General features: G+C 43.5%; 2 protein-coding genes across 3 annotated transcripts in view; one reads left to right on the top strand and one right to left on the bottom strand.

Annotated features, from left to right (window-relative positions):
- The window catches only part of KIF21B (kinesin family member 21B), a 637,471-nt gene that overhangs the window by 293,623 nt on the left and 318,952 nt on the right, over positions 1-24,896 (bottom strand). The window lies entirely within an intron of this gene.
- Positions 7,903-23,190, top strand: LOC143817423 (uncharacterized). Its single transcript, XM_077298816.1, has 3 exons — positions 7,903-8,030; positions 8,789-9,639; positions 23,186-23,190. The coding sequence occupies exons 1-3, from the start codon at positions 7,903-7,905 to the stop codon at positions 23,188-23,190; spliced, it is 984 nt and encodes a 327-aa protein (XP_077154931.1).

Below are 24,896 nucleotides of genomic sequence, written 5' to 3'. Positions count from 1 at the left end.
GGACAGAGTGACGCTCCCAGCGTTATATTATAGATTAGTAGTAGTTGGTGCGTTTGCAACCCGGGATCCACCGTGCAGGAAAGAACCTGCTGCTAGATATGGCGGTACAATATAGTAGTATAAACGAACTCTGTTACTTCACAGAGTCCGTTAGTAAAGAGAATGCTGTACCCTGTTAGCTTCACAGGGGAACACAGCTACTTAGTAGAGCAGATGGTGGTCATGCAGTCAAATGCAAACACGCAGCTCCTCTCCGGTGGAGCCGGAATTCTGATGGCTATACGCCAGCCCTGAATCCACTCACATGAAACTCCTCGCCGGAAGTGCCAGCATTCTAGGGGCTTATTTCAGCTGGGTCCCTGAATACACACACACACGAAACTCCTCGCCGGAGGTGCCAGCATTCTAGGGGCTTATTTCAGCCGGGTCCCTGAATACACACGCATGAAACTCCTCGCCGGAGGTGCCAGCATTCTAGGGGCTTATTTCAGCCGGGTCCCTGAATATATACAAACACATACATACATACATACATACATACATACATACATACATACATACATACATGACAACACTGGCGCTGAGCTCATACATAAATTGCCACTAGCGCATGGCCGTGCGGTCATGAGAACCTTTTATAGCTGCAGCAACTTCAGGACCTTCCAAGAAGGACCAATGGAAGACTTCCATAGAACTTGATCAGGTACATGACCTTCCTGGAGGACCAATGGAAGTTGCTGCAGTACCTGAGCATGTGACCCTTGATCTCCATTGAGAGATCTTACCCTGGGCATGCTCAGTGTGTGCAAAGCAGGACTTTGTCCCAGAAAAGCCTGCTCGCCGCAGACCAGTGCAGGATACAATAGCAGAACCTGGACAGGCAGCAGTAACCCTTTGCACAGTACCAGATTCAGTGAGACACTGGGACTGATGTCTCTGCTGAGCAGGCTCCACTGCAGCTGATGCAGAATGAGAGACCGCAGCAGACATGGCTCGAGATTCCCCCTGTGCAGTGGCGGGAACTCGACTCCTAACAGCCTGTCTTGTCCGGATCACCTCCCGATGACCACAAGACTTTGTTGGGAGGAAAGTTCGGCTTATTCACATGCTGTAATATGGAATATATGGGAAACAGTTTTACTGGGCATTTTAAGTGATACTTTCATTTAGGACGAGGATTTGATTTGCAAAGTATCTTTACACAGATCCTTAAAAAAGGTTAGGTGGCTGTATGGAGAAGAAAGGAATCTTGACTCTCTTGATATACCAAGCAGTGAATTTCTTATCCAGTTGGGGTAATATGAAACAATAAAATCTGTAGCTACATCAGACGGAAGATAAGAAGGCCTGCTAACCTAAAGGCCTTTCCAACCAACCAGATTTCTTTTTTGAATGTTAGGAAATAGCTGAGAAATCATTGAGGAGACATATTCCCTTAATTGGAAGGTCTGAATCGTCTCTGGGATCCCTCTAATCTTCGCGTTGTTGCTTCTTTTGAAGTCTTCAAAATTAGCTAGGCTGTTTTTGAAGGAGGTAATATCCCTTTGGATGTTATCCAATGAATCTGAAAATGTAGAAAGGTTCTGTACTTGTTTGGGAAATGAAGTCTCGTGAGTCTTGTATGAGGGGATGCTCAGAAAATACAACCAGTTATAATAATTCTGTATCTACAGGAAAATGTTTACAAAAAGGTGACATTGGTAAATTAGATCAAAGGAAAATACAAGGGCAATGTATTTCTAATAATTAATTGATTGACAATATACGAGCCACTGATGATCACCCATCTGAAAGATTTATGATCAACATATGTAAGGCCCTTTTTACATCAGTGGATATTCTAAAAAAAGATCCTATTAAGGATGACAACTCAAATTATTTTTTTGAGATGGAAACAAAATTGGCTGATTCTAAGCTCCTGAGCAAATCTAAAGCATCTGAGACAATCCTCAGACCACCTCCAGAGAGCTGCAGCATCAACTTGCTGCAGATGGTGTCACTGTGCATTGGTCAACTATACAACGCACTGTGTTTTTTTGCCACCATGCATAACACCTTTTTGTATGACCAAACAACTCAATCTTGGTTTCATCAGTCCACAGGACCTTCTTCCAAAAAGAAATTGGCTTCTCCAAATGTGCTTTTGCATACCTCAGCCGACTCTGTTTGTGGCGTGCTTGCAGAAACGGCTTCTTTCGCATCACTCTCCCATACAGCTTATCCTTGTTCAAAGTGCGTTGTATAGTTGACCGATGCACAGTGACACCATCTGCAGCAAGTTGATGCTGCAGCTCTCTGGAGGTGGTCTGAGGATTGTCCTTGACTGATCTCACCATTCTTCTTCTCTGCCTTTCTGATGTTTTTCTTGGCCTGCCACTTATGGCCTTAACAAGAACTGTACCTGTGTTCTTCCATTTCCTTACTATGTTCCTCACAGTGGAAATTGACAGGTTAAATCTCTGAGACAGCTTTTTGTATCCTTCCCCTGAACAACTATGTTGAATAATCTTTGTTTTCAGATCATTTGACAGTTGTTTTGAGGAGCCCATGATGCCACTCTTCAGAGGAGATTCAAACAGGAGAACAACTTGCAAGTGGCCACTTTAAGTAGCTTTTCTCATGATTGCATACACCTGGCTGTGAAGTTCAAAGCTCAATGAGGATACAAAACCAAAAAAGTGCTTTAGTAAGTCAGTAAAAAGTAGGTAGGAGTATTTAAAACAAGAAAATGATAAGGGTGCCCATACTTATGCACCTGTCAAATTTTGTTTGAATGCAGATTGCACATTTTCTGTTAGTATAATAAACCTCATTTCAAGGCAGAAACATTACTGTGTCCAACAGTTATTAGATATATGAAACTGAAATAGCTGTTGCAAAATTTTTTTTTTATAAAACATTAAGCTTAAGATTAATAGAGGTGCCCAAACTTTTTCATATATATATACATTATATGTCTATATATATAAAACATATCGGTGTGTCTACATTTTCTATATTTTTTTTATAATGAATACATTTTATAAATGTAACTATTCCATATGAGTATGTTAATCACATTTTGGTATCCATTAGAGATAAAGGACATGCCCGTCATCTGGGACAATGGCCGATGAGGCCTACAAAGATAAATATGCATGGGATAACTGCTGGACCAGGATTTTCTGGGACCTTTATCCTGATTATGATGGATAAAACTGTGGCCTGCAGCAGAAAATTAGTAATTATTTTTTTACGGCCTTTTACGGCCTTTTTTACGGCCTTTCCTAACAATAATTTTTCAATGGAATGTAATGATCATATTATTTTACTCTTTTAGATAAAGATGTCAAACAACGGTGGAGGTCGGTACGAGATCGGTTTAAAAAAATACAGAGCAACCTATCGAAAAGTAGGTCTTCCCCGGCCAAAGGGAACTTCAGTCTGTATGAAGAATTAACTTTCTTGCTCACATCAGGACTTTGAGGAGGTGACTTGTTATAAATAAAGTGAGTGCAGTAATGATGAATATAATTTTTTGTATCAAACTAAAAAATTCCTTGTCTTTGTTTTCACAGCACTGAAGGAACATTCCCGCTCCTGAGCCTGGAGAGGACTCCACCCAAGATACATCTGGAACATCGGAGTCAGCAGATGATGTATCTTCTTTTGGCGCACCAGCCTCTATCCCATTTGTAGCAGGAACTTCTGCTGCATTATGTTCAGGTTCCACATCTTCTGGGATGGCCAATCTGTGATGTTCACAACACCCGAGAACTCCCAGTACTACCAAAGGCACCAACGTCAATGGCAACAAATTTGTAATGGGCATCAGCCACCGCCATCAGGACCACAGAAAAATACTTCTTATAATTAAAGGAGCGTGATCCTGATTGTGGTGGCTGCTGAACCCTTACATGTTTACCATCAACTACACCTATGCAGTTTGGGAAATTGGCCACAGACTGAAAGACTGCTGCAATCTGCAGCCAAGTCTCCTCGGTTGGGGAAGGCATCACGATGGGCTGCAAATTCTGCCAGATGACGGTACATGTGCACCTCACAATTTGAGAGAGGGTAGATTTACCAACTCTAAATTGGAGGTGTAGGGATGTATAGCTCTCTCCTGTGGCCAGAAATCTGCAAGGAAAAGAAAAGATTATTAGTAATGTCACCCTCAAGTTAAAGGAAACCTGTCAGCAGTTAGGGCTGCTATGCCACCTCCTTTCTATTGTTTTTCAAGAACATCTTCGAATGCTGTCAATAACTCCCCTGTCAAACATTATAACGCAAAAAATTTAGTGCTGACTTACATTAGGGGAAGTGCACAGTCATATGGGTTTAGCAGGTAATTGTCCAGCGCCTCGGTGACGACATCCTGCTATGTTCATGGTTCTACTGCGCAGCTGTACTTCTCTTCATTGCGAAGAGCAGAGCACATTCCGGCATGGCGCAGGCACAGGAAAACGTTGGAGTCCCAGCACATGCGCACCTCAGTACTTTGCTCTATCCTCAGCATGGCAGAAAAGTATGCAAGCACATTACAACAATGAAGCAAGCAGGAGGGTTGCAGCGCAAAAACATAGGAGGCGCATGAGCCACACCTGCGTCACCCATGTGAGCATACGGCTCCACAGGTAAATAGCTTTGTTGTTCGAGCTGGGTGCCTACACAATCAATTTAACAATGCAGTAGATACGTCTGTTTTCAACATGTTCTATAGCGGCCAAAAAGGCTGACAGGTTTGTTTCACATGTCACAATATTAACGGTAAGGACAAATTGACCAGTGATATCTGTGTACAGGAGTGTAACTGTGTGAGGCATTAGTAACACATGGATGGCAACCATGGAAGAAGAAAAGCGCTGGTCACCAGCAGCAGGTGATGAAGAGTTTGTGTGCTGAGCCGGGGAGAATAATAAGATCCTCTTCATCACCTTCCTCTGAGAAACAGCGCTTTGCTTCTTTCATGGTGGCCAATCCATGTGTGTACGTGTTTGTGTACCATGCGCCCGGAAAATGTAAAAAAACAAAAAAAATAAATAATAATTTCCATAAAACCAAGCTGACATGTGCATACACCCAATCATTTAAAGGGAACCTGTCACCTGCAAAATCGAGGGTGAGGTAAGCCCACCAGCATCAGGGGCTTATCTACAGCATTCTGGAATACTGCAGATAAGCCCCTGATGTATCCTGAAAGATGAGAAAAAGAGGTTATATTATACTAACCCAGGGGCGGTCCCGGTCCGATGAGCGTCGTGGTCTGGTCCGGCACCTCCTATCTTCATCACATGACGTCCTCTTCTGGTCTTCACGCTGCGGCTCCGGCTCCGGCGTACTTTGCCTGCCCTGTTGAGGGCAGAGCAAAGTACTCCAGTGCGCAGGCGACGGAAAGGTTAGAGAGGCCCGACTCCTGCGCACTGCAGTACTTTTCTCTGCCCTCAACAAAGTATGCCTGCTCCGGAGCTGCAGCGTGAAGACCAGAAGAGGACGTCATCTGATGAAGATGGGAGGCGCAGGACCGGACCGCGACACCCATCGGACCAGACCAGGACCGCCCCTGGGTGACTATAATATAACCTATTTTTCTCATCTTTACATTACATCGGGGCTTATCTACAGCATTCCAGAATGCTGTTGATAAGCCCCTGATGCCGGTATGCTTAGCTCAGCGTCGATTTTGGGGGGACAGGTTCCCTTTAAATGGTCATGTGTCAGTGTCTCCAGGACATGGGAAAACTTTCACCACACGTACCGGAGACATTGACGTGGCAAAGATGTGTCCAAAAATACTTACCGCAAGGTGATGAGCAGCCTTTCCTCAGCAGAGATGGACTTCCGCATGACTGTGTCCGTGTATGTCAGTTCAGCTCGGAGTAAAGACAGAAGCTGATCAAACGCTGGGATGCTGAGCCGACAAAACGACACGAATTTATCTGGGTATCTGGATAAAAGGAGTAAAGATTCGGTCAGACATGGATAAGTTTACAGGAAGTCATTTCACATACAGTAAGAAAAACTCACCTCCTCAAATCTTGATATCGAACACGAAAATGTCCCTTAACAGTCCGTTGTGCAACTATTGGGTGTTCCCACATTTTTCGGGTTCTTCTGGTCTGCGAGTGTAGAAAAAAATATGGGTTACTGCACAACACAGTAAAAAAAAGACCTGTAATATTATTTTACACATAAGTGTAGCTTACCTGCAATCTTTGCTGATTCAGATAATCCAGCAAAACCCCTAGCATATGGAGGCGTTGTGGCCTGCGTATCCGTAGATTACTTCCCACACGCTCTTTGGCATGCGGTGGGCTACGTTCTTCGCTGCGATGTTCATTAGTACGAGCACTCATGGTGATCACCTTCAGAAAGTGTGCTATGGCTTTCCAAAATGGAGATTGAGAAGAGGTTGGACTAGGAATCACGTACATTTTTTTTTTTTTTTAAGTTTGTCTCTTTATTTAGCTTGTCAAAAACACTAACAAATCCGCATGAAAAAACACATAAAAAACGCATAAAAACCGCAGGACTAGTTTGTAAGGCCGCTTTCACATTTGCGGTTGTGTCCGCAGCGTTTCTTCCGCAAATATCTGCATGCGTTGTGTATTCCTATCTTTAACATTATCGACGCATGCGTTTTTCTATGTTCGCGTTTTGCCGCGTTTGACGACGCATGCGTCGTCTAGCCGTCTGCGTCTTGGCGCGGAAATGCAACATGTAGTAATTTTTAGAGGCGTCAATTTGCCGCCTGGAAACGCATGCGGCTGATTGCGCAAGGTTTGCGCCCAAAAAACGCATTGTAGTCTATGTAAACGCATGCGTTTTCCAGTACATGCGTTTGCTTGCGTTTGCCGACGCATGCGTCTCAATTGAGAAAAACATGTCTAGACACTGATAAGCCACCCCCCACATAGAAGGTGATAAAGGGAGGAAGTGGACATTTGCAGGTCACTAGTCAGCAGACTGCCTTGCAGACGAGACGCCCCACAGCCCCTTGGATCAGCAAACAAGCCTCAGAACTATGTGAGTATATCCTATCCAAAGCATTTCTTTTCTATAATCTGTGTCTATGTGCCCTAATTTCTGTCATTCCTTTCTTTCTGCACACATCAGAATGTCTTCTGCTTCTGATGAGGAAACGCCTGGGCCTGCACAAGGGGAACATGTCAGCGAAGTGAGTATTCACCTCCTCAGATTGGTAAGTATTCACTGTCACATCTACACATATGACAATGTATATTTTCCCTTTTTCAGACCACTTCTTCTACAGCGGAAGACACTGAGCAGGAGACTGGGCAGGAGCAGCGTAGTCACGGCCGGGCAACACGGCGGCATCGTGTAAGTATAGCTGGCTGAATGTGTATTGTATCCTCACTTTATAATTCTGGAATCTTCATTTCTTTCTACTTCTCTCTTTCTTTCCCTTTGGCTTCAGCACCAGTGTTTTTTTTTATTTCAATATTCATGCCATTCCTCTGATTCTGTTTTCTGTCTTCCGTATGTGAATGCCTCCAATATTAATGTCCTTTTTGTTGTTAGGTTCCAGAGGAGGATGAGGACCTAATTGAGAATGAACACCTCATCTCCCTGGTTCACGAGCGAGTCGCATTGTGGGACACCAGGGATCCACTGCACGCCAACAATGTGACGATCCGGAGGCTTTGGAATGAGGTGGCCGCAGCGTTGTGGGATGGCTGGGCCAATGCCCCGGCTCGGGTCCGTTCTGCATTTGGTAAGTATCGCAATGCAGTGTGATGTAGTCAATACCTTGGCCATGCTCACACAACTGTGTATGATGTCAGAAAGTCATTACTTTTTCACAGCACATACAGTTGTGTGACCATGGTCAAAAGACCATTGTCCTAACTATTATGTTTTGTTTTGCCAACAGTGTCAAAAGTGAAAACACGTTGGAGATCGATGAAGGACCGCTTCAACAAGGACCTGCGCCAAGAGAGCCGGCTTCCAAGTGGTTCTGCAGCAAGGATACGCAAATACAAGTACCACCGCATCCTTGCGTTTTTGAGACCAGTCCTTGCACGAAGAACGTAAGTATATTGGTTAAAAAAGAAAAAAAAATGGTGTATAATGCAATTTGTTGTTGGTCATTATTTCCCATCAGTATTTGTAATCCGAAACCTTGATTGATTGATTGATAGATGCAGCAGTGGGGTACGTGTTCTTTGAATACTTTCCCTCACATAGTTCCTCTCCAGGTTTTGGCATACCAATACTGATTTGAAATACTGATCAAATACTGAGAGTGTGATGGCAGCCTGCACAACAGATCTATACTCAGCAAGTTAGGTGTCAGAAATAATGAATTCAGGATGCCAATGGCTCATCAATTCATTTTTCCTGACACTTGTCCTGGTGAGTATACAGGTGGCTTGTATGTCCTCTGTCGTCAATTCGTATTTCCCATCAGTATTTGTAATCCGAAACCTTGATTGATTGATAGATGCAGCAGTGGGGTACGTGTTCTTTGAATACTTTCCCTCACATAGTTCCTCTCCAGGTTTTGGCTTACCAATACCTTGTATAGAGATATGGCTTGTATTGCCTCCATCGTCTCTTCATAGTTTACATCAGTTTTTGTAATCCCCAAGGACTGGTCGATGCATGCAGAAGTATAGCATGTTGTTTTATGAAACTTTTATTCCTACTGTTGAACTCCTGGCTTGAAAATTCTGATGTAAAATTCACTACAAATAGTAGTGTGACCTTTCCCTATCTGAATGTGTATCTAACTGTTCAGTTATCTTTTTGTAAATGTTTTGTAATATTTTTTTTTTTTTTTCCGCAGCACTTGGAGCTCCACTGTTGGCCCAGGTTCTGGAGCGGTCCTTCATCAGTCAGCCACGGACCCGTCCCAGCCATCCTCCAGCGCTGCAGCAAGTGGGCCTGCCACACAACCTGGAGACCAGGAAGCTGGTCCATCAGATGTTCCCCTTCCCCAGTCCTCTGCCTCTAGCCAATTTTTTATGGGCTCCTCCCGGCAGCGGCAGAGGGCCGCGGACAGGTCACTCATGCCCGAGTTTTTGCACTTGAGCTCGGTCTTCCATGAGGGACTCAAGGCGATGGGTGACCGACTGGATACTGCCATTCGTCATATGAGCACATGTATCCAGGAGGTAACCACAGCCCTTGCCCAAGTGAAAGCCGACCTCCAGAGGCCAGCACATCATTTTTTTAATCAGATAGAACAGGGCATGTCGGAACACCTTAGTCCTGAGCTCCAGATTACTATTATGCAGGCCTGCAATGCTGCTTACGTGCAGGCTATGCAGCAGAGTCGGTATTTTCAGCAGACAGTGGGGGCATTTCCAACAGTGCCCACACTGTCACGCTTTACATCAATGCCGACATCTGCTGCATACCACTGCACGGCCACCTCCATTCCAAACACTTCCGGACCGTATTATAGCACCACCACCATGCCCAGTGCAGTGGGTCAGCCCACCGCCACCACCATGACAACTGCTGCTCCTGCTTGGCCCTCCTCCACTGCCACCAGCATGCTGCCGCCGCCGGACCCTGCCCTGGTGTTTCCTGGCACCACCACTACCAGACTGCCGCCGCCGGACCCTGCCCTGGTGTTTCCTGGCACCACCACTACCAGACTGCCGCCGCCGGACCCTGCCCTGGCGTTCTCTGGCACCACCACTACCAGACTGCCGTTGCCGGACCCTGCCCTGGCGTTCTCTGGCACCACCACTACCAGACTGCCGTTGCCGGACCCTGCCCTGGCGTTCTCTGGCACCACCACTACCAGACTGCCGTTGCCGGACCCTGCCCTGGCGTTCTCTGGCACCACCACTACCAGACTGCCGTTGCCGGACCCTGCCCTGGCGTTCTCTGGCACCACCACTACCAGACTGCCGTTGCCGGACCCTGCCCTGGCGTTCTCTGGCACCACCACTACCAGACTGCCATTGCCGGACACTGCCCTGGCGTTCTCTGGCACCACCACTACCAGACTGCCATTGCCGGACCCTGCCCTGGCGTTTCCTGGCACCACCACCACCAGACTGCCGTTGACGGACCCTGCCCTGGCGTTCCCTGCCACCACGACAACGTGCCCGCGCAAAACAAGAAAGGGGAAAGGCAAAAAAAAACAAAAAACCATAGCTATCCCTCCCCCCTCACCTCCCAATGTGTCTGTAATGTCTGGTTTGTCTCACCCTTCCAGTGTGTCTCAACCCTCTCATGTGTCTAGCCCTATCCCTGAATATCCTGACCCCAGTAGTTTCATAGCGCCTTCTCCTGCCACCCCTATGTCGGCTACAGTAATAAGCCAGACCTCACTACTCAACACCCCACAATATCGGCACTCAACCCCAAGCAGGCGCAGTTAATTTTTTGGTTTGTGTGTGTTTAATAAACCTGTGTTTTTTGCCCCAATAAGGTTTGGTTAATTGTGTATTTCGCCACCGTCACCACACAGCCTGCGCCAATAACAAATTATGCGTCAAACACATTTTTGGGGGCCACCTCCAACCTCCAGTACCTACTTAGCAGAACACTGAAGCTTGGTGTGTTTGGTTGAGAGATATGAGGTTGCCCCCAAAAATAACACTTGTATTTTCTCCAAAAACAGTTCTTTCTGTTTACTCCGTGACTTTTGGTCGCACACAGAAGACAAAATGGTGGTAATACACAGCACAACTATACTCAACAGGTCCTTTCTTATCCGAAACATTATTTATGACCCCTGACCTGCTGATTTTCGAAATGCATTGTATTACCTCCATTTTATCTTATTGGTACATATACATATATTTCACACAAAGTGAAGGAACAATGTACATGGCATATCTATACTCACCCGGACAAGTGTCAGGAAAAATGAATTCAAGAGCAAATAGCATCATGAATTCATTAGTTCAGACACGTGACTTGATGACTATAGATCTCTGGTGTAGGCTGCCATCACACTGTCAGTATTCGCTCTGTATTTTACAGCACTATTTGTAAGCCTAAACCTGGAGTGGAACTATGTGAGGAAAAGTACATTAAACAGATATGCACCACTAAAAGCATTTAACTACCGCTCCTGGTTTAGGCTTACAAATACTGATGTTAAGTACTGGACAAATACTGCGACAATAACGGACATCGTCTATACAGTGTGCGGCAAAAAGCTAATGGTGAACCAAGACAGGACTCACGTCAACAACCTAAGCCCAAAAACCCAAAGTGGTTTGTTAAGGAAATAGATAGGAGACATGGTGAAGAAAGTAAAACACAATTATTTTATTTGAAAAAACATTAACATTCCAAACATAAATTTGCAGACCCGAAACCAGCAGTACATTTTACACCATATTGTCCTGCCATGGCACACGTCCAATGTCAGAATCAAAAAACGCTGCAAATTGGTCCCGCATGTGGCCTACTTCAACTGTTGACCGCAGCGGATGATGACGGTAATCAGGCAAAGGGTTGGCAACAGGTTCATCAAGTTCTATGGTGTGTCGCTCCTTAGCCAGAATGAAATTGTGGAGAACCACACAGGCTTTAACTACCTCATCCACTGTCTCCATTTTTAGATTTATTGCAGTTGCTAGAATGCGCCATTTGGACACCATAATCCCAAAGGCACACTCTACTGTTCTGCGTGCCCTGGTTAGTCTGTAGTTGTAGATCCGTTTTGTGCGGTTCAAGTCCCGACTTGAATAGGGCTTCAGGAGATTTTCACTCATCTGAAAGGCCTCATCCCCAACCATTACAAATGGCAGCGGTGGGCCTTGAGTGTAGGGGAGTGGTCGTGGCTGTGGGAAATTAAAATTTTTGCCATAAACACGTCGGCCCATATCAGAGGTTTTAAAAGTCTGTGAATCGTTGCCACGGCCAAAAGCACCAATGTCCACAGCAATGAAGCGACAGTCCGCATCGGCTATTGCCATAAGAACTACAGAAAAATATTTTTTGTAGTTGAAGAACTGTGATCCCGTTCTGGCTGGTTTGGTAATCCGGATGTGCTTCCCATCCACCGCACCCAAACAGTTGGGAAAATCACAAACAGTCCAAAATTTGTCAGCAATTTCTTTCCACATGTCCTCCGTGGGTATGGGTATAAATTCCTCACGGAGAATGGTCCATAAAGCCCGGCAGGTTTCAAAAACAATTCCGGAGAGCGTGGAAATCCCAAGGCGGTACTGGAAATGAAGGGATGACAAGCTCTCTCCAGTTGCAAGAAATCTGTAGTAAGAATAAATAATTTACAAAATAGGCAAAAAAACATCAGACCTGCAAAAAATTTTGGTTAGCTTTTGTTTAGAATTATTACGTACCTTAAGGTAACCAGGAGACGTTCCGCTGGTGGAATGGCTCTACGGAGCTGTGTGTCCTGTCTCCGGATGGCTCCTTGGACACGATCAAGCAAATCCCGGAAAGAGTCTTGTGACATCCTGGTATATTCTGGGAATTTTTCTGGGTTCTCATTGAGCTCGCCATACAGGGTGTGATATGTACCACGGCTCTCCCGCAGTTCTACAATGGGGTGTTGCCAAAACCGCCTACGCCTTGTCCTTCTCTGTCTTTCCCGGTTTCGGTGTTGCTCCCAAGCAAACGCACATGCCAGAAAAATCTTGATGCTCAGATCCAGTTTAAAGTAATAGCTATCCATGTGAAGATCCATCTTCTCACAGGACACAGGAGCAAAATCTGAAGATTTCAGCTGTCCTAGGGTCTATATATAGATTTCACATAATACACGCCCTCTGTAGTCCCATTGGCTGGTTCTTGCATCTAGAATTTTTCTCTGGTGAAATTTTGCGCCATGCGCACAAAAAACGCAAACGCATAGAAAACGCAAGCAAAAGCATGTAAACGCTGCGTTTTAATGACGCATGCGGTAACCGTAAGCGTTTTAAAAACGCTGCGTTTACACGCGTTTTCATGCGTTTTTCGTGTCCTTCCGTTTGCGGATTAAACGCTGCAGATTCAAACGCTAATGTGAAAGTAGCCTAAAACCGCAGCTGCGTTTTCTGCCAGGAGATGCAGATTTTGTGCAGAAAATTCTGCACCCAAATCTGCAACGTGTGCACACAGCCTTACTCTCCCCTGTTATGACTGAGGTGTGTTGGAGAATTTCCCCTTCTATGTCTCAGTGCTCTGAGTGAATTCCAGAGGGCTTTCTCTCCGACAGTGCATGGTGGCGGGCTCATGACAGGCCTTGCAGCTGCACAGCACCCCTCTCTCCCTCCCCCACCATATCCGGCGTGTTACTTCCTTCACGGCCGTCCCTCCCTGGCACAAACACCGGCGCGTCATGTCTAAGTTTACCTCCTTGGTCTTTGAGAGCTGTGGAGATCCCTCCTCCTCTGTGCAGTGCCGAAGCCCGTGATTTATCCTTCGCTCCCCATCGCAGCGTCACAGTATCAGACTTCCCTGTGGTCCCCCGGCACCTCTCTGGATCACCACCCTCCGGCACAGGAGCAGCAGTGAGAGCGGGAATCTTCGCTGAAGCCGGAGTTCCATCAACCGGACCTCTCTGCTGCACCACAGCGTCAAGCACAACGCGATGTCCTGGCGCCTCCCCATATCCTCATCATCTGACACCGGAGCTGCGGTATGGGAGGCAATCTCTATTATGTCTCCATTCAATCCCCTCTGCTGCACCACAGCTCCATGATCTGTCGCAGTTCTCAGTCGCTTCTTCAGAATACTGACGGCTGTCACTGGAGCTGAATAAGAGCGGGAAAACTGGCCGCGTCATTATTCTTTCCCTTCTGCTGCATCACAGCACCAGGGTTTATCGCTTTCACCCGGCTTCCATTCGGGGCACTGTTATTTGATGCCGGAGCATTGCTAAGAGCATGAACCTTTATAACAGGTGTCTGACGGGCCATCTGAGCATCAAAAAGCCATGGTTCTGTTGGGTTTTGGCAGGGATCTATATTATGAGGTAAAGGCCTTGTCTCTTTTACCTCAGGCGAAAGCAGACCTCCATTAGACCTCCTCAAGGTGTCTTTTCATCTTGATAAAGGAAATTTCTTTGATGAATCATCTTTTTTCTTATTATAACCCAGTGCAGGCATGTTCCAACAAATTTTAGGACCAAATATACCACAATTAAGTAAGCTGAAATAGTTGAAAATAGGGGATTTTCAGGAGCTATGCAGGAGCACGTCCACTCCTGTTCCCTGAAAGCCACGCCCCCTCCCCCCCCCCAGTAAACTATGTTCTAAAGGAGAAAAGAAGTACTGTAAATCATATTTCATCTTTTGGGTATAATAGATAGTTTTACACAATATTAGAGATAATTGTTTCTTTTCTATTAAGGATGTGAAATTCTGGATAGGATATTCAAGATGCCGACAATTCCGCGCTCCTCCAAAATCAGGCAAAGGTATCACAGAGTTCAGAAGGGTTGCATACTTTATTCAGGGTTATAAAACTACACATTTCATGGACATCCTGTCAACTTCCTCAGGTACATAACCAATCTGCAGCCCACCTATCATACTTACTACACTGTGTTCCAAATTATTATGCAAATAATATTTCCTCATATTTTCTCTAAATTACCTATCTGAATTGCAGTCATTGTTATTTTCCAGTCATCTACTATTCTAGTATAATTGCAATGTTTTGGAACAAACTGCCTATGAAAACAGTATCTTTTAAAAAAAAAAATAAACACTCAAAATGCATGTTCCAAATTATTATGCACAGCAGAGTTTTCAACCTTTTTTTTATTTTGACCAAAAAAATGGTCAATTGTGAAGTTCTAAGCATTATCAGCTTATTAGTAAATGAAATCAAACAGTTTTCAAGTGAAAACTTTATTCTAAGTGATGTTACATTTGCACATAGGACCCCTTGTTCGAAAGAAGCTTCTGAACTCTCTCGTCCATTAAATTTGTCAGTTTTTGGATGGTTTCTGCTTCAATTGTTTTGCGTGTGGACAGAATACCCTCCCAGAGCTGTTGCTTAGATGTGAACTGCCTCCCGCCATCATAGACACTCCTTTTGATGATGCTCCAGAGGTTCTCAATGGGGTTGAGGTCAGGGGAAGATGGTGGCCACACCATAAGTTTGTCCTCTTTTATGCCCTTAGCAGCCAGAGATGCAGATGTGTTTTTTGCAGCATGAGACGATGCATTATCATGCATGAAAATGATCTTGCTGCGGAATGCACAGTTCTTCCTCTTGAACCATGGCAGGAAGTGTTGTTTTAGAAACTCCACATAGATTATGGAGTTCATCTTTACCCCTTCAGGGATCATAAAGAGGCCGACAATCTCTCTCCCCATGATTCCAGCCCAAAACATTACTCCACCTCCTCCTTGTTGGTGCCTTAGCCGTGTTTTCATGGGGTGTCCATCAACCCGCCATCCTCCACTTCATCCATCTGGACCATCGAGCGTTGCACAGCACTCATCGGTGAACAAAACAGTTTGGAAGTCAGTCTTCATGTATCGTTTGGCCCACTGGAGCCGTTTCTGCTTGTGTGCAGTGGATAGAGGTGGTCGACAGGATGGCTTACGCACCTCTGAAGGACCCTGCATCTTGTTATTCTGGGGACGTTGGAGGCACCAGCAGCTTCAAAAACTTGTCTGCTGCTATGACAAGGCATTTTTGCAGCTGCTCTTTTAACCTTACGCAATTGCCTGTTGGAAAGAGTCCTCAATTTTTCCTTATCAGCACGCACACGTGTGTGCTGGGAATCAGCTACATACTTCTTGATTGTGCGATGATCACGATGAAGTGTCTTGGCAATGTTGATTGTAGTCATGCCTTGACCTAAATACTCCACAATTTGTTGCTTCTCAGCAGCCGACACATCCTTTTTCTTTCCCATTTTGGCAAAAAATGTAGGCTGCTTAATAATGTGGAACAGCCTTCTTAAGTAGTCTTGCCTTTATTTGGACACACCTGCCAAACTAATTTGCACAGGTATCTGCAATTGCTTTCAGTGATATAAAGAGCCCTGACATACATCACCATCAATGAGTTTAAATGAAAAACAAAAAAATTCTAACCTTATCACTCCTAAACTCTTTGTGCATAATAATTTGGAACATAGTGTATACACTGCGTGCAGAATTATTAGGCAAGTTGTATTTTTGATCACATGATACTTTTTATACATGTTGTCCTACTCCAAGCTGTTTAGGCTTGAGAGCCAACTACCAATTAAGTAAATCAGGTGATTTGCATCTCTGTAATGAGGAGGGGTGTTGTCTAATGACATCAACACCCTATAAAAGGTGTGCTTAATTATTAGGCAACTTCCTTTCCTTTGGCAAAATGGGTCAGAAGAAAGATTTGACGGGCTCTGAAAAGTCCAAAATTGTGAGATGTCTTGCAGAGGGATGCAGCAGTCTTCAAACTGCCAAACTTTTGAAGCTTGATCACCGAATAATCAAGCTTTTCATGGCCAATAGCCAACAGGGTCGCAAGAAGCGTGTTGGGCAAAAAAGGCGCAAAATAACTGCCCATGAACTGAGGAAAATCAAGCGTGAAACTGCTAAGATGCCATTTGCCACCAGTTTTGCCATATTTCAGAGCTGCAACGTTACTGGAGTATCAAAAAGCACAAGGTGTGCGATACTCAGGGACATGGCTAAGGTAAGGAAGGCTGAAAAACAACCACCTTTGAACAAGAAACATAAAAAAAATGTCAAGACTGGGCCAAGAAATATCTTAAGACTGACTTTTCAAAGGTTTTATGGACTGATTAAATGAGAGTGACTCTTGATGGGCCAGATGGATGGGCCAGAGGCTGGATCAGTAAAGGGCAGAGAGCTCCACTCTGACTCAGATGGCAGCAAGGTGGAGGTGGGGTACTGGTATGGGCTGGTATCATCAAAGATGAACTTGTGGGACCTTTTCGGGTTGAGGATGGAGTGAAGATCAACTCCCAGACCTACTGCCAGTTTCTGGAAGACAACTTCTTCAAGCAGTGGTACAGGAAGAAGTCGGTATCGTTCAAGAAAAACATGATTTTCATGCAAGACAATGGTCCATCACATGCCTCCAACTACTCCACAGCGTGGCTGGCCAGTAAAGGTCTCAAAGAAGAAAAAAAAATGACATGGCCCCCTTGTTCACCTGATCAGAACCCCATAGAGAACCTGTGGTCCCTCATAAAATGTGAGATCTACAGGGAGGGAAAACAGTACACCTCTCGAAACAGTGTCTGGGAGGCTGTGGTGGCTGCTGCACGCAATGTTGATCGTAAACAGATCAAGCAACTGACAGAATCTATGGATGGAAGGCTGTTGAGTGTCATCATAAAGAAAGGTGGCCATGTTGGTCACTAATTTTTTTGGGATTTTGTTTTTGCATGTCAGAAATGTTTATTTCTATATTTTGTGAAGTTATATTGGTTTACCTGGTGAAAATAAACAAGTGAGATATTAATATATTTGGTTTTTATTAAGTTGCCTAATAATTCTGTACAGTAATAGCTACCTGCACAAACAGATATCCTCCTAAGATGGCCAAATCTAAAAAAAACTCCACTCCAACTTCCAAAAATATTAAGCTTTGATATTTATGAGTCTTTTGGGTTAATTGAGAACATAGCTGTTGATCAATAATAAAAATAATCCTCTAAAATACAACTTGCCTAATAATTCTGCACGCAGTGTATGTGTTGTGCATACTCACAACGTGTAAAGGTGAGAATTTTACCTTACAGTAAACTAATTGTTATTTTGGTAACTGCGCTATTGCGTCCCTCTCTTTATCGTTTCTATGAAGGATATGAACAGAACCGAAAAAAAGAAATTGTTTTAAACCATTAGAACTGCCTAATATTTGCATCTTTAAATGCACAGTGGGCATAAGTTTATGAAATCACATTGACTTTGCTAGGACAGTTCAACACTGCAAATATTCAGCACAAAAATATGTAGCGAATAAAAATGCTACGTTGCTAAAAAGCCATTTGAATCAATATGCAAATTAGAGTGCTTTCAGTTCGTGGAAGCACTTCCCAAGCCACTGGTCTCCAAAACTCTAATCCCCATCCAGATCTGCTGTTTGACTGACAGTTCCTTTGCTTGAAATCACACAGCGAAGAAGATGTCATTCAAGCAGAAGGTGATGCTGCTGACATATTCCCTTTAAAAAGGTCTTGCTGGTCAGCTGGGACTAAACCAGCAGATCCCAACACGTTCCATGACATAGCATGTAGCATGCATTTTTTTCAAAGAGAATGAGGCAATTCTGAAAGCTGCTAGTGAAAACAATGATGTCCGATACAATAATGTCTCCTTTGCTATAATGGTGGACAATCTAGGAGAATTCTCTAGATACACTCCTGACAGCTTACAAAGAGAAGGGACTCACATGCTCCTTTCAACTGTCAGTCTATCATGTCAAAAAATCATCCAGCGTTAATGGGAGACTGTCATCTCCAAACCGCAAATTAAACCATTCATACAGCTATATAGCGGACTAGCCCCTATAAAATCATACCTGCAGTATACGCCTCTCTGTTTGCATACTAAACACTGTCACATCTTGCCTGACAGCACTGCCTGAATTCCGTCAGCAGCTCTGAATCTCTACACAGACAATGTAGGAGCCCTGAAGTTTTCACACATTACTGGCTCTTACCACTGGCTCCTGTCAGTGGCCACTACTGTATCTACAATAATGCAGCCAGGAGACAGCTATGACAGCCTGCAATGACACTGTGTGTGCGCACCTAGCCTTCTGCACAGTGTCTGTGCACAAGTTGAGCGCTGTCAATCAATATATGACAAGAATCCTCAGTGTAAGTGGGTTATTTAGCATTTGGGGGTGATATAGTGCTCCATACAGTATAAAGGCTCCACATAGTGCTCCATACAGTATAATTACCTCACATAGTGCTAAATACAGTATAAAGGGCCCCATATAGTGCTCCATACAGTATAATAGGCCCCACATAAAAAAAATACTCACCTCTGCCTATTCCCCAGCTGCTCTAGTCTCTTCAAAGTGTCTTCAGATCCTCTGCACATGTCGGTTCAGCAAGTGAAGCTGAGACGTCAGACGCAGAGGGGGAATGATTGGAGAGGAAGCAGAATGTAGTTGAAAGTGCAATGCCAGGTGAAATTGGATGATGGGTGGGGGACCCGCACAGCGTTGTGGGCCAAATATACTCAGGAGACCTTCTTGGTTTCACAGGCCAAATATATTTGCTCTGTGGGTGAGATTTGGCCTGCAAGACAGTTTTTGACACATGTGATGTACAAGGTATGGAGGATGGAGGCAGTAGGTCAAGGGGTTGGGAGCAACTCTGGTGGTAATTAGATAGCAGCAGTGTTTTTGAAGGTTGAAGACTTTCTTTAAAAGGTTAGTTTTCAGGTTGCCTCTGAAGACTTTAATCATGGAAGACAATCTGACGGGATGAGAATATGAAAAGGAGATGAAAGATGGAGGACTTGAGAGGACCAGACATCATGTATTGTGCATATTGGAAAATTAGAGAAAGATGTATGACAGAGAAAGATTATTGGCAGCCTTATAAATCATATTTAATATTTTTAACTGAATTTTTTGAGTAATTGGTAGTTAGTGAAGGGATTTGTTAGTGGAGAGGCTGAGGTGTAGAGCATAGAGTGGTATGTTAAACATGCAGCAGAGTCAATGATGGATTGAAAGGGTGCAAGGGTGCTAGATGGGAGGCCACAGAGAAGAATGTTGCAGTTTTCCAGATGGGAGATGAAGATGAGGTATTGTACTAATATTTTTTATTCCACAACAATTTAGAAAAGTGCAGATTTGGGAAAAATGTTTTCTGTCAAGGAGGCAGAAGATAGTAAAAGCTTAGATGTGTGATTTTGAATTACACAGCTGAGTCAAGAGTTACATCAAGGTAACAGGCTTGTGGGACAGTGGAGAATGTAATATCATTAACTGTGATAGATCTGGTGGAGGTTGATTGAGATGTTGAAAAAAGTTCAGTTCTGTTTTGTCCATGCTGAGTTTTAAAAAGCAGGAGGAGAAAATGATCAATAGGCAACAGAAATTATTAAAGGTAATCTGTCATCAGGATTTTGCTATGTAATCTGAAGACAGGATGCTATAGGGGTAAAACACAGATTTCAGTGATGCCTCTCCTATCAAGCTCCATGGTTTTGTAACGATTGTTTTATAACCAGGAGCTTATCTTTACTGGGACACAGCATGTGCATGCTAGTCCAACACTTCTGTGATAGGCACCTCACTGTCTATAGGCTAGCTACATACATAGCCTGGTGTGGGCGGGGTTAGCTTTCTCAGCTCAGCTGTATGGCTAAATTAAAAAACTCTGATTGTGTCAGAATGGCTGCACACCTACAACTAAGTGATACATCGTTGGATTCAGGGTCTCTTTGTCTATATCATACTGCTCTCAGATGAGGTAGCAACAACCTGCTGACGGATTCCCTTTAATTACTGACATTTTTGTTCCCTTTGGGTCTCTTGGACTGATCGCCATTCTTCTTCACATGTAAAGCTGGAGGGGGGTTCACCTTTCTAGGTATAATAAATCCAGTGACCTACAAGATGCCTTCACCATTTATGGAAACCCTTCTGGCAGCTCTCAGATTCCTTCCCTTACCAAGCAACCTGTGGTGTGAAGGGAAGATGCCACAACTCTGCAGTTGCAGAAAAAATGCCTGACACTGCAGGGAAAGGAGGTGAAATCTGGATGAAGAGAAAACCACTAAGAGCAGAAAGATACAGGAGCTAGATTGGTTTAGGGTTGTAAGAGGAGAGGATGAATAGAACTTTCAAAGGGGGGCTTTGTCGAGGGGCTGGTCATCTTACTGTGGGCGGAGGTACCATGGTAATGTTGCTGAGGAGCTTCCAAGGTAGGCGGCACAGCATGTTGAAATGAAAGGACCTGTATAGCTTGAACAGATATTATCCGACTAGGTTGAGAGAGATGCATCAGTCTATCACTTCAAGAGGAAGGTTGTAGCATAAAACCTGTTCCCCCTTTTAAAAGCTGATTAAATAATATGCCTTTTCCTCCACAGGAGAACAAGGCTCATAAAAAACACAAATACCCATTAAAAATAACCTTTAATATGACAATACTAAAAAATCAAACAAGTAGACTACGAATTAGTAAATTTTAGTGCCCAACCAGGCAGAATATAATCACTATGCCGAGACATACGTACTTAATCTGATGTAGAGAACTGAGGTCTCTATCTTTTGAATATACAGTATTTTTTAAGGCATGGTTATTATATTGGTCACTAAAATTTACTAACTCGTAGTCTACTTGTTTGATTTTTTTCCGTACTGTCATATTAAAGGTTATTTTTTAACGGGTATTAGTGTTTTTGATGAGCCTTGTTTCACTAATCCAATTTATTTATTGTAAGCATATTTTCCTCCAGAGGGGCAACTTTTGTCTGCGCTGTCAGCCAAAAGGACTAGGTTGGCGTTTCACATTTACTTATTTTGTCGAGTTGCTCGCCTGACTACTTAATTAACAGTGGAAATAAAAGAAAAGCTATGAAAACAGGATTTGTAGTCCCATTTTTCAGTAGACAACATTACTGTGGACAAAGAATGGAGCTTTGAGCTCAATGCATATAAAAAGTCAAAAGTTGCAAAAACCTTTCGCAATTGGCCATGTAGTTTTTGTGCTCAGTGGTGCTGTGATGAGGAGTTTGGCCGTCGCTCTGCTTTGTCAACTGAAATAGTTTGGGCATCAGAGGAAATCAACGTATCGTTGCAACTGTTTTTGGCTCAAAAACAATCTCACACCTTTTAATGAAAAATTGCGGTCTTGAGACAAAATACTGCAACTGTGGTTCTACAGTTTACTATTCGCTCAAATAGTGAAATTCACCACGTGTGCTCCATTTGTGGAAAGCTCTCACTCAGTGTTCCATTGTTTTTGCTGTGCAAAATAGCTGTGGTGTGGTTGTGAGTGTCCTTGCGTTGCAACCATGGCTCAGTCGGTATAGCAGACAAATGGGTAGACTGAGCTGCTCATTAGAGGTATTAGGACATCTTTTTCATTTCGCACAAGATGTTGTTACTTTCAGATAACCTTAAGTCTATACTAGTTACATAGCAGAAGTTGCACAAAAAGGTTAAATTAGGCTGTATAGTTTGCTCCTTTTCTGAACCATACTATCCAAACAACGTACTGGTACCCAAAAAAGAAAATTGGACGTTTATGTTGAAATGATACATAACCTAATGCTCCTAAAGGTGATCAATCAATGTACTTTTTTGATGGGACTGTGGGAAAAATGGGCATTTTTAGCCAAATTTGATATCAAATTGGCTTTCCACCATTTCCCAGTGTACGAAAGTCATTTTCACTTTCTTGAATCTCAGCTGGCTGGCTAATTTTATGTAGATATATGCATGCTTATGGTAAGTTATATGTCATGCATGAAATGTTTAGTTCATTAATTGAATAGGTGGTGAGTAGTGATATGAATATTTATGAAATGGCCACATAAGCAAATTATTTTGTCTTACAAATTACTGATTTTTTTTCCACCAATTAAAGGGGTTATCCACTACTAGGACAATCACTTATCATTCACCATGTTTGGCCTTGATAAAATAAAAAAGCTTATACATTCCTGCGGTGTCAGCACTCATGGTCCCGAGAATCTTGTGTGGTTGAATGACAAGTGGTACCCGGTGCCTAATTAGCGTTAGCTTCACTTTGAACTAATTGAGAATGAAGAAGTCCGGGGTGCAGCTGATCTCTGACTTCCTCTTTATGTTCAATTTGATAGAAGGCAGAGACAGTGACGCCAGCGCTGATTGAGTGCAGGGATCCACGTGTCACTCCACTCTATGAGAGCCCTGGGACCGTGAGTGCTGACACAGGAGGGGAGTTTTTTAACTATATTGGGGCCAAACATTTAGACCAAGAAGTGGTTATCATAGCAGTGGACAACCCCTTTAAATAAAAAAGAACCTATACATGTTTGGTATCTGCATACTCGTACTGACCTGGGGAATTATATTTCCATGTCAGTTTTAGCATTTAGTTATCATGGTAAAAAAAAAATTAAAAAAACAATTGTGGCATTGCACTTTTTTTTTCAGCTTCACCGCACTTGGAATCTTTTTCCTGTTTTTCAGAACACCTGTGCATTTGCTATTTTGTTTGGGTCCGCTGCACCCTGCTTGTGCATTTGTATTGAGGCCCATTCAGACAGGTAGGCATCTCTGCCTGTTTTTGGTGTATTTTCTTGAATTTTTCCTTTTTTGGTGTTTTTAGAGTAGGACTGGTAAAACGTAAGGACCCTTGGCGCGGGTTGCCGGCTTGCATATTATGGCCAAAATATCAACTAATACCTTACATATATTTATATGTTTTGTTTTGCACGTATATTTTTTGCAGGGTGCAGTTGGGCCCAAATGGTTCTGTACACTGTGGCCTCTGTTCACACAGGATGCATTTTAGCACTGGGCAGCCCGCCATAGGGCGTCATTAATAGGCTGGAGCCAGATGCTTGCATTCCTTGTGTGAACACGCCACATACAGAGTATGTATCTCAGTGCACTGGTGTACCACACGGCCAAACCTGATTGAAGGCTGGCTGTTTCATTAGGTATTGCACCTGTGCATATGCTATTTTGTTTGGGTCCGCTGCACCCTGCTTGTGCATTTGTATTGAGGCCCATTTAGACAGGTAAGCATCTCTGCCTGTTTTTGGTGTGTTTTCCAGAACACTATATGGCAAAACCAATGGTGTTGTTCAAAATTACAACTCGTCCTGCAAAACACAAGCCCTAATACAGCCATATTGATGGATGGAAAAATAAAAAAAAGTTATGGCTCTGAGAAGAAGGGGAGCAAGAGAAAAAAACACAAAAAAATGAAAATCGCAAGGTCTTTAAGGGGTTAAAGTAAAAGAAATTAATATTTTCAATGAATAATATTTATATCTTCGTTAATATTTTTACTGTTTGGTGTGACTATGTAAAAAATAGCGTTGATACTTTTTAATATCAGGGTCTGTAAAAATATCACTTGGATTACATTGGTAAGACCTAGAACGTCTGAGAAAAAATCTTTATTTCTCATTAAAAATTCTGTTGACTCTTGTATTTGATGGAAGAACAAAGAATCTACAATTTTTAACGTAGGTAAGGAACAAGCATTTCCTGTTTTCGGAGGGGAATATACCATCAGGGATTCCTTATAGTTCCAAGGTTTTATTAAAGTAATATGAATATATGATATGCAATACTGTGAAAAATTGTTAAGCAGGTGTGGGAAAAAAACGCTGCAAATTAAGAAGGATTTCATAAATAGGAGTGCTAATAGTTTTTGTTTACCAATTAACAAAATGCAAAGTGAATGCACGGAAGAGAAATCTAAATCACATCAATATTTGGGGTCATCGGCCTTTGCCTTCAAACAGAATTATTATTTATTTATATAGCACCATTAATTCCATGGTGCTGTACTTGAGAAAGGGGTTACGTACAGAGTTATAGATATCGTTTACAGTAAACAAATTTACAATGACAGACTGGTACAGAGGGGAGAGGACCCTGTCCTTGTGAACTTACATTCTACGGGATAATGGGGAAGAGACAGAAGGTTGGGGGTGCGGCAGCTCAGGTGGTGGTGAGGCGGCAGCTCGGGTGGTTGGTGAGGCGGCAGCTCAGGTGGTGGTGAGGCGGCAGCTTGGTTATTGCAGGCTGTAGGCTTTTTGGAAGAGATGGGTTTTCAGGTTCCGTCTGAAGGACCCGGGGGTGGTGGATAGTCGGATGTGTTGAGGTGTGGAATTCCAGAGGACAGGGAATATTGGGGAGAAATTTTGGAGGCAGTTGTGTGAGGAACGAATAAGTGTGGAGGAGAGTAGGAGGTCTTGGGAGGATCGAAGATTACCTGAGGGAAGATATTGGGAGATTAGTTCAGAGATATAGGGAGGGGACTGGTTGTGGATAGCTTTGTAGATCAGTGTTAGTAGTTTGAA

Source organism: Ranitomeya variabilis, chromosome 3 (assembly GCF_051348905.1).
Source record: "Ranitomeya variabilis isolate aRanVar5 chromosome 3, aRanVar5.hap1, whole genome shotgun sequence".
NCBI lineage: Eukaryota > Metazoa > Chordata > Amphibia > Anura > Dendrobatidae > Ranitomeya > Ranitomeya variabilis.
The sequence above is the reverse complement of the archived record's forward strand: the minus strand, read 5'-3'. Positions and strand labels throughout refer to the sequence as shown.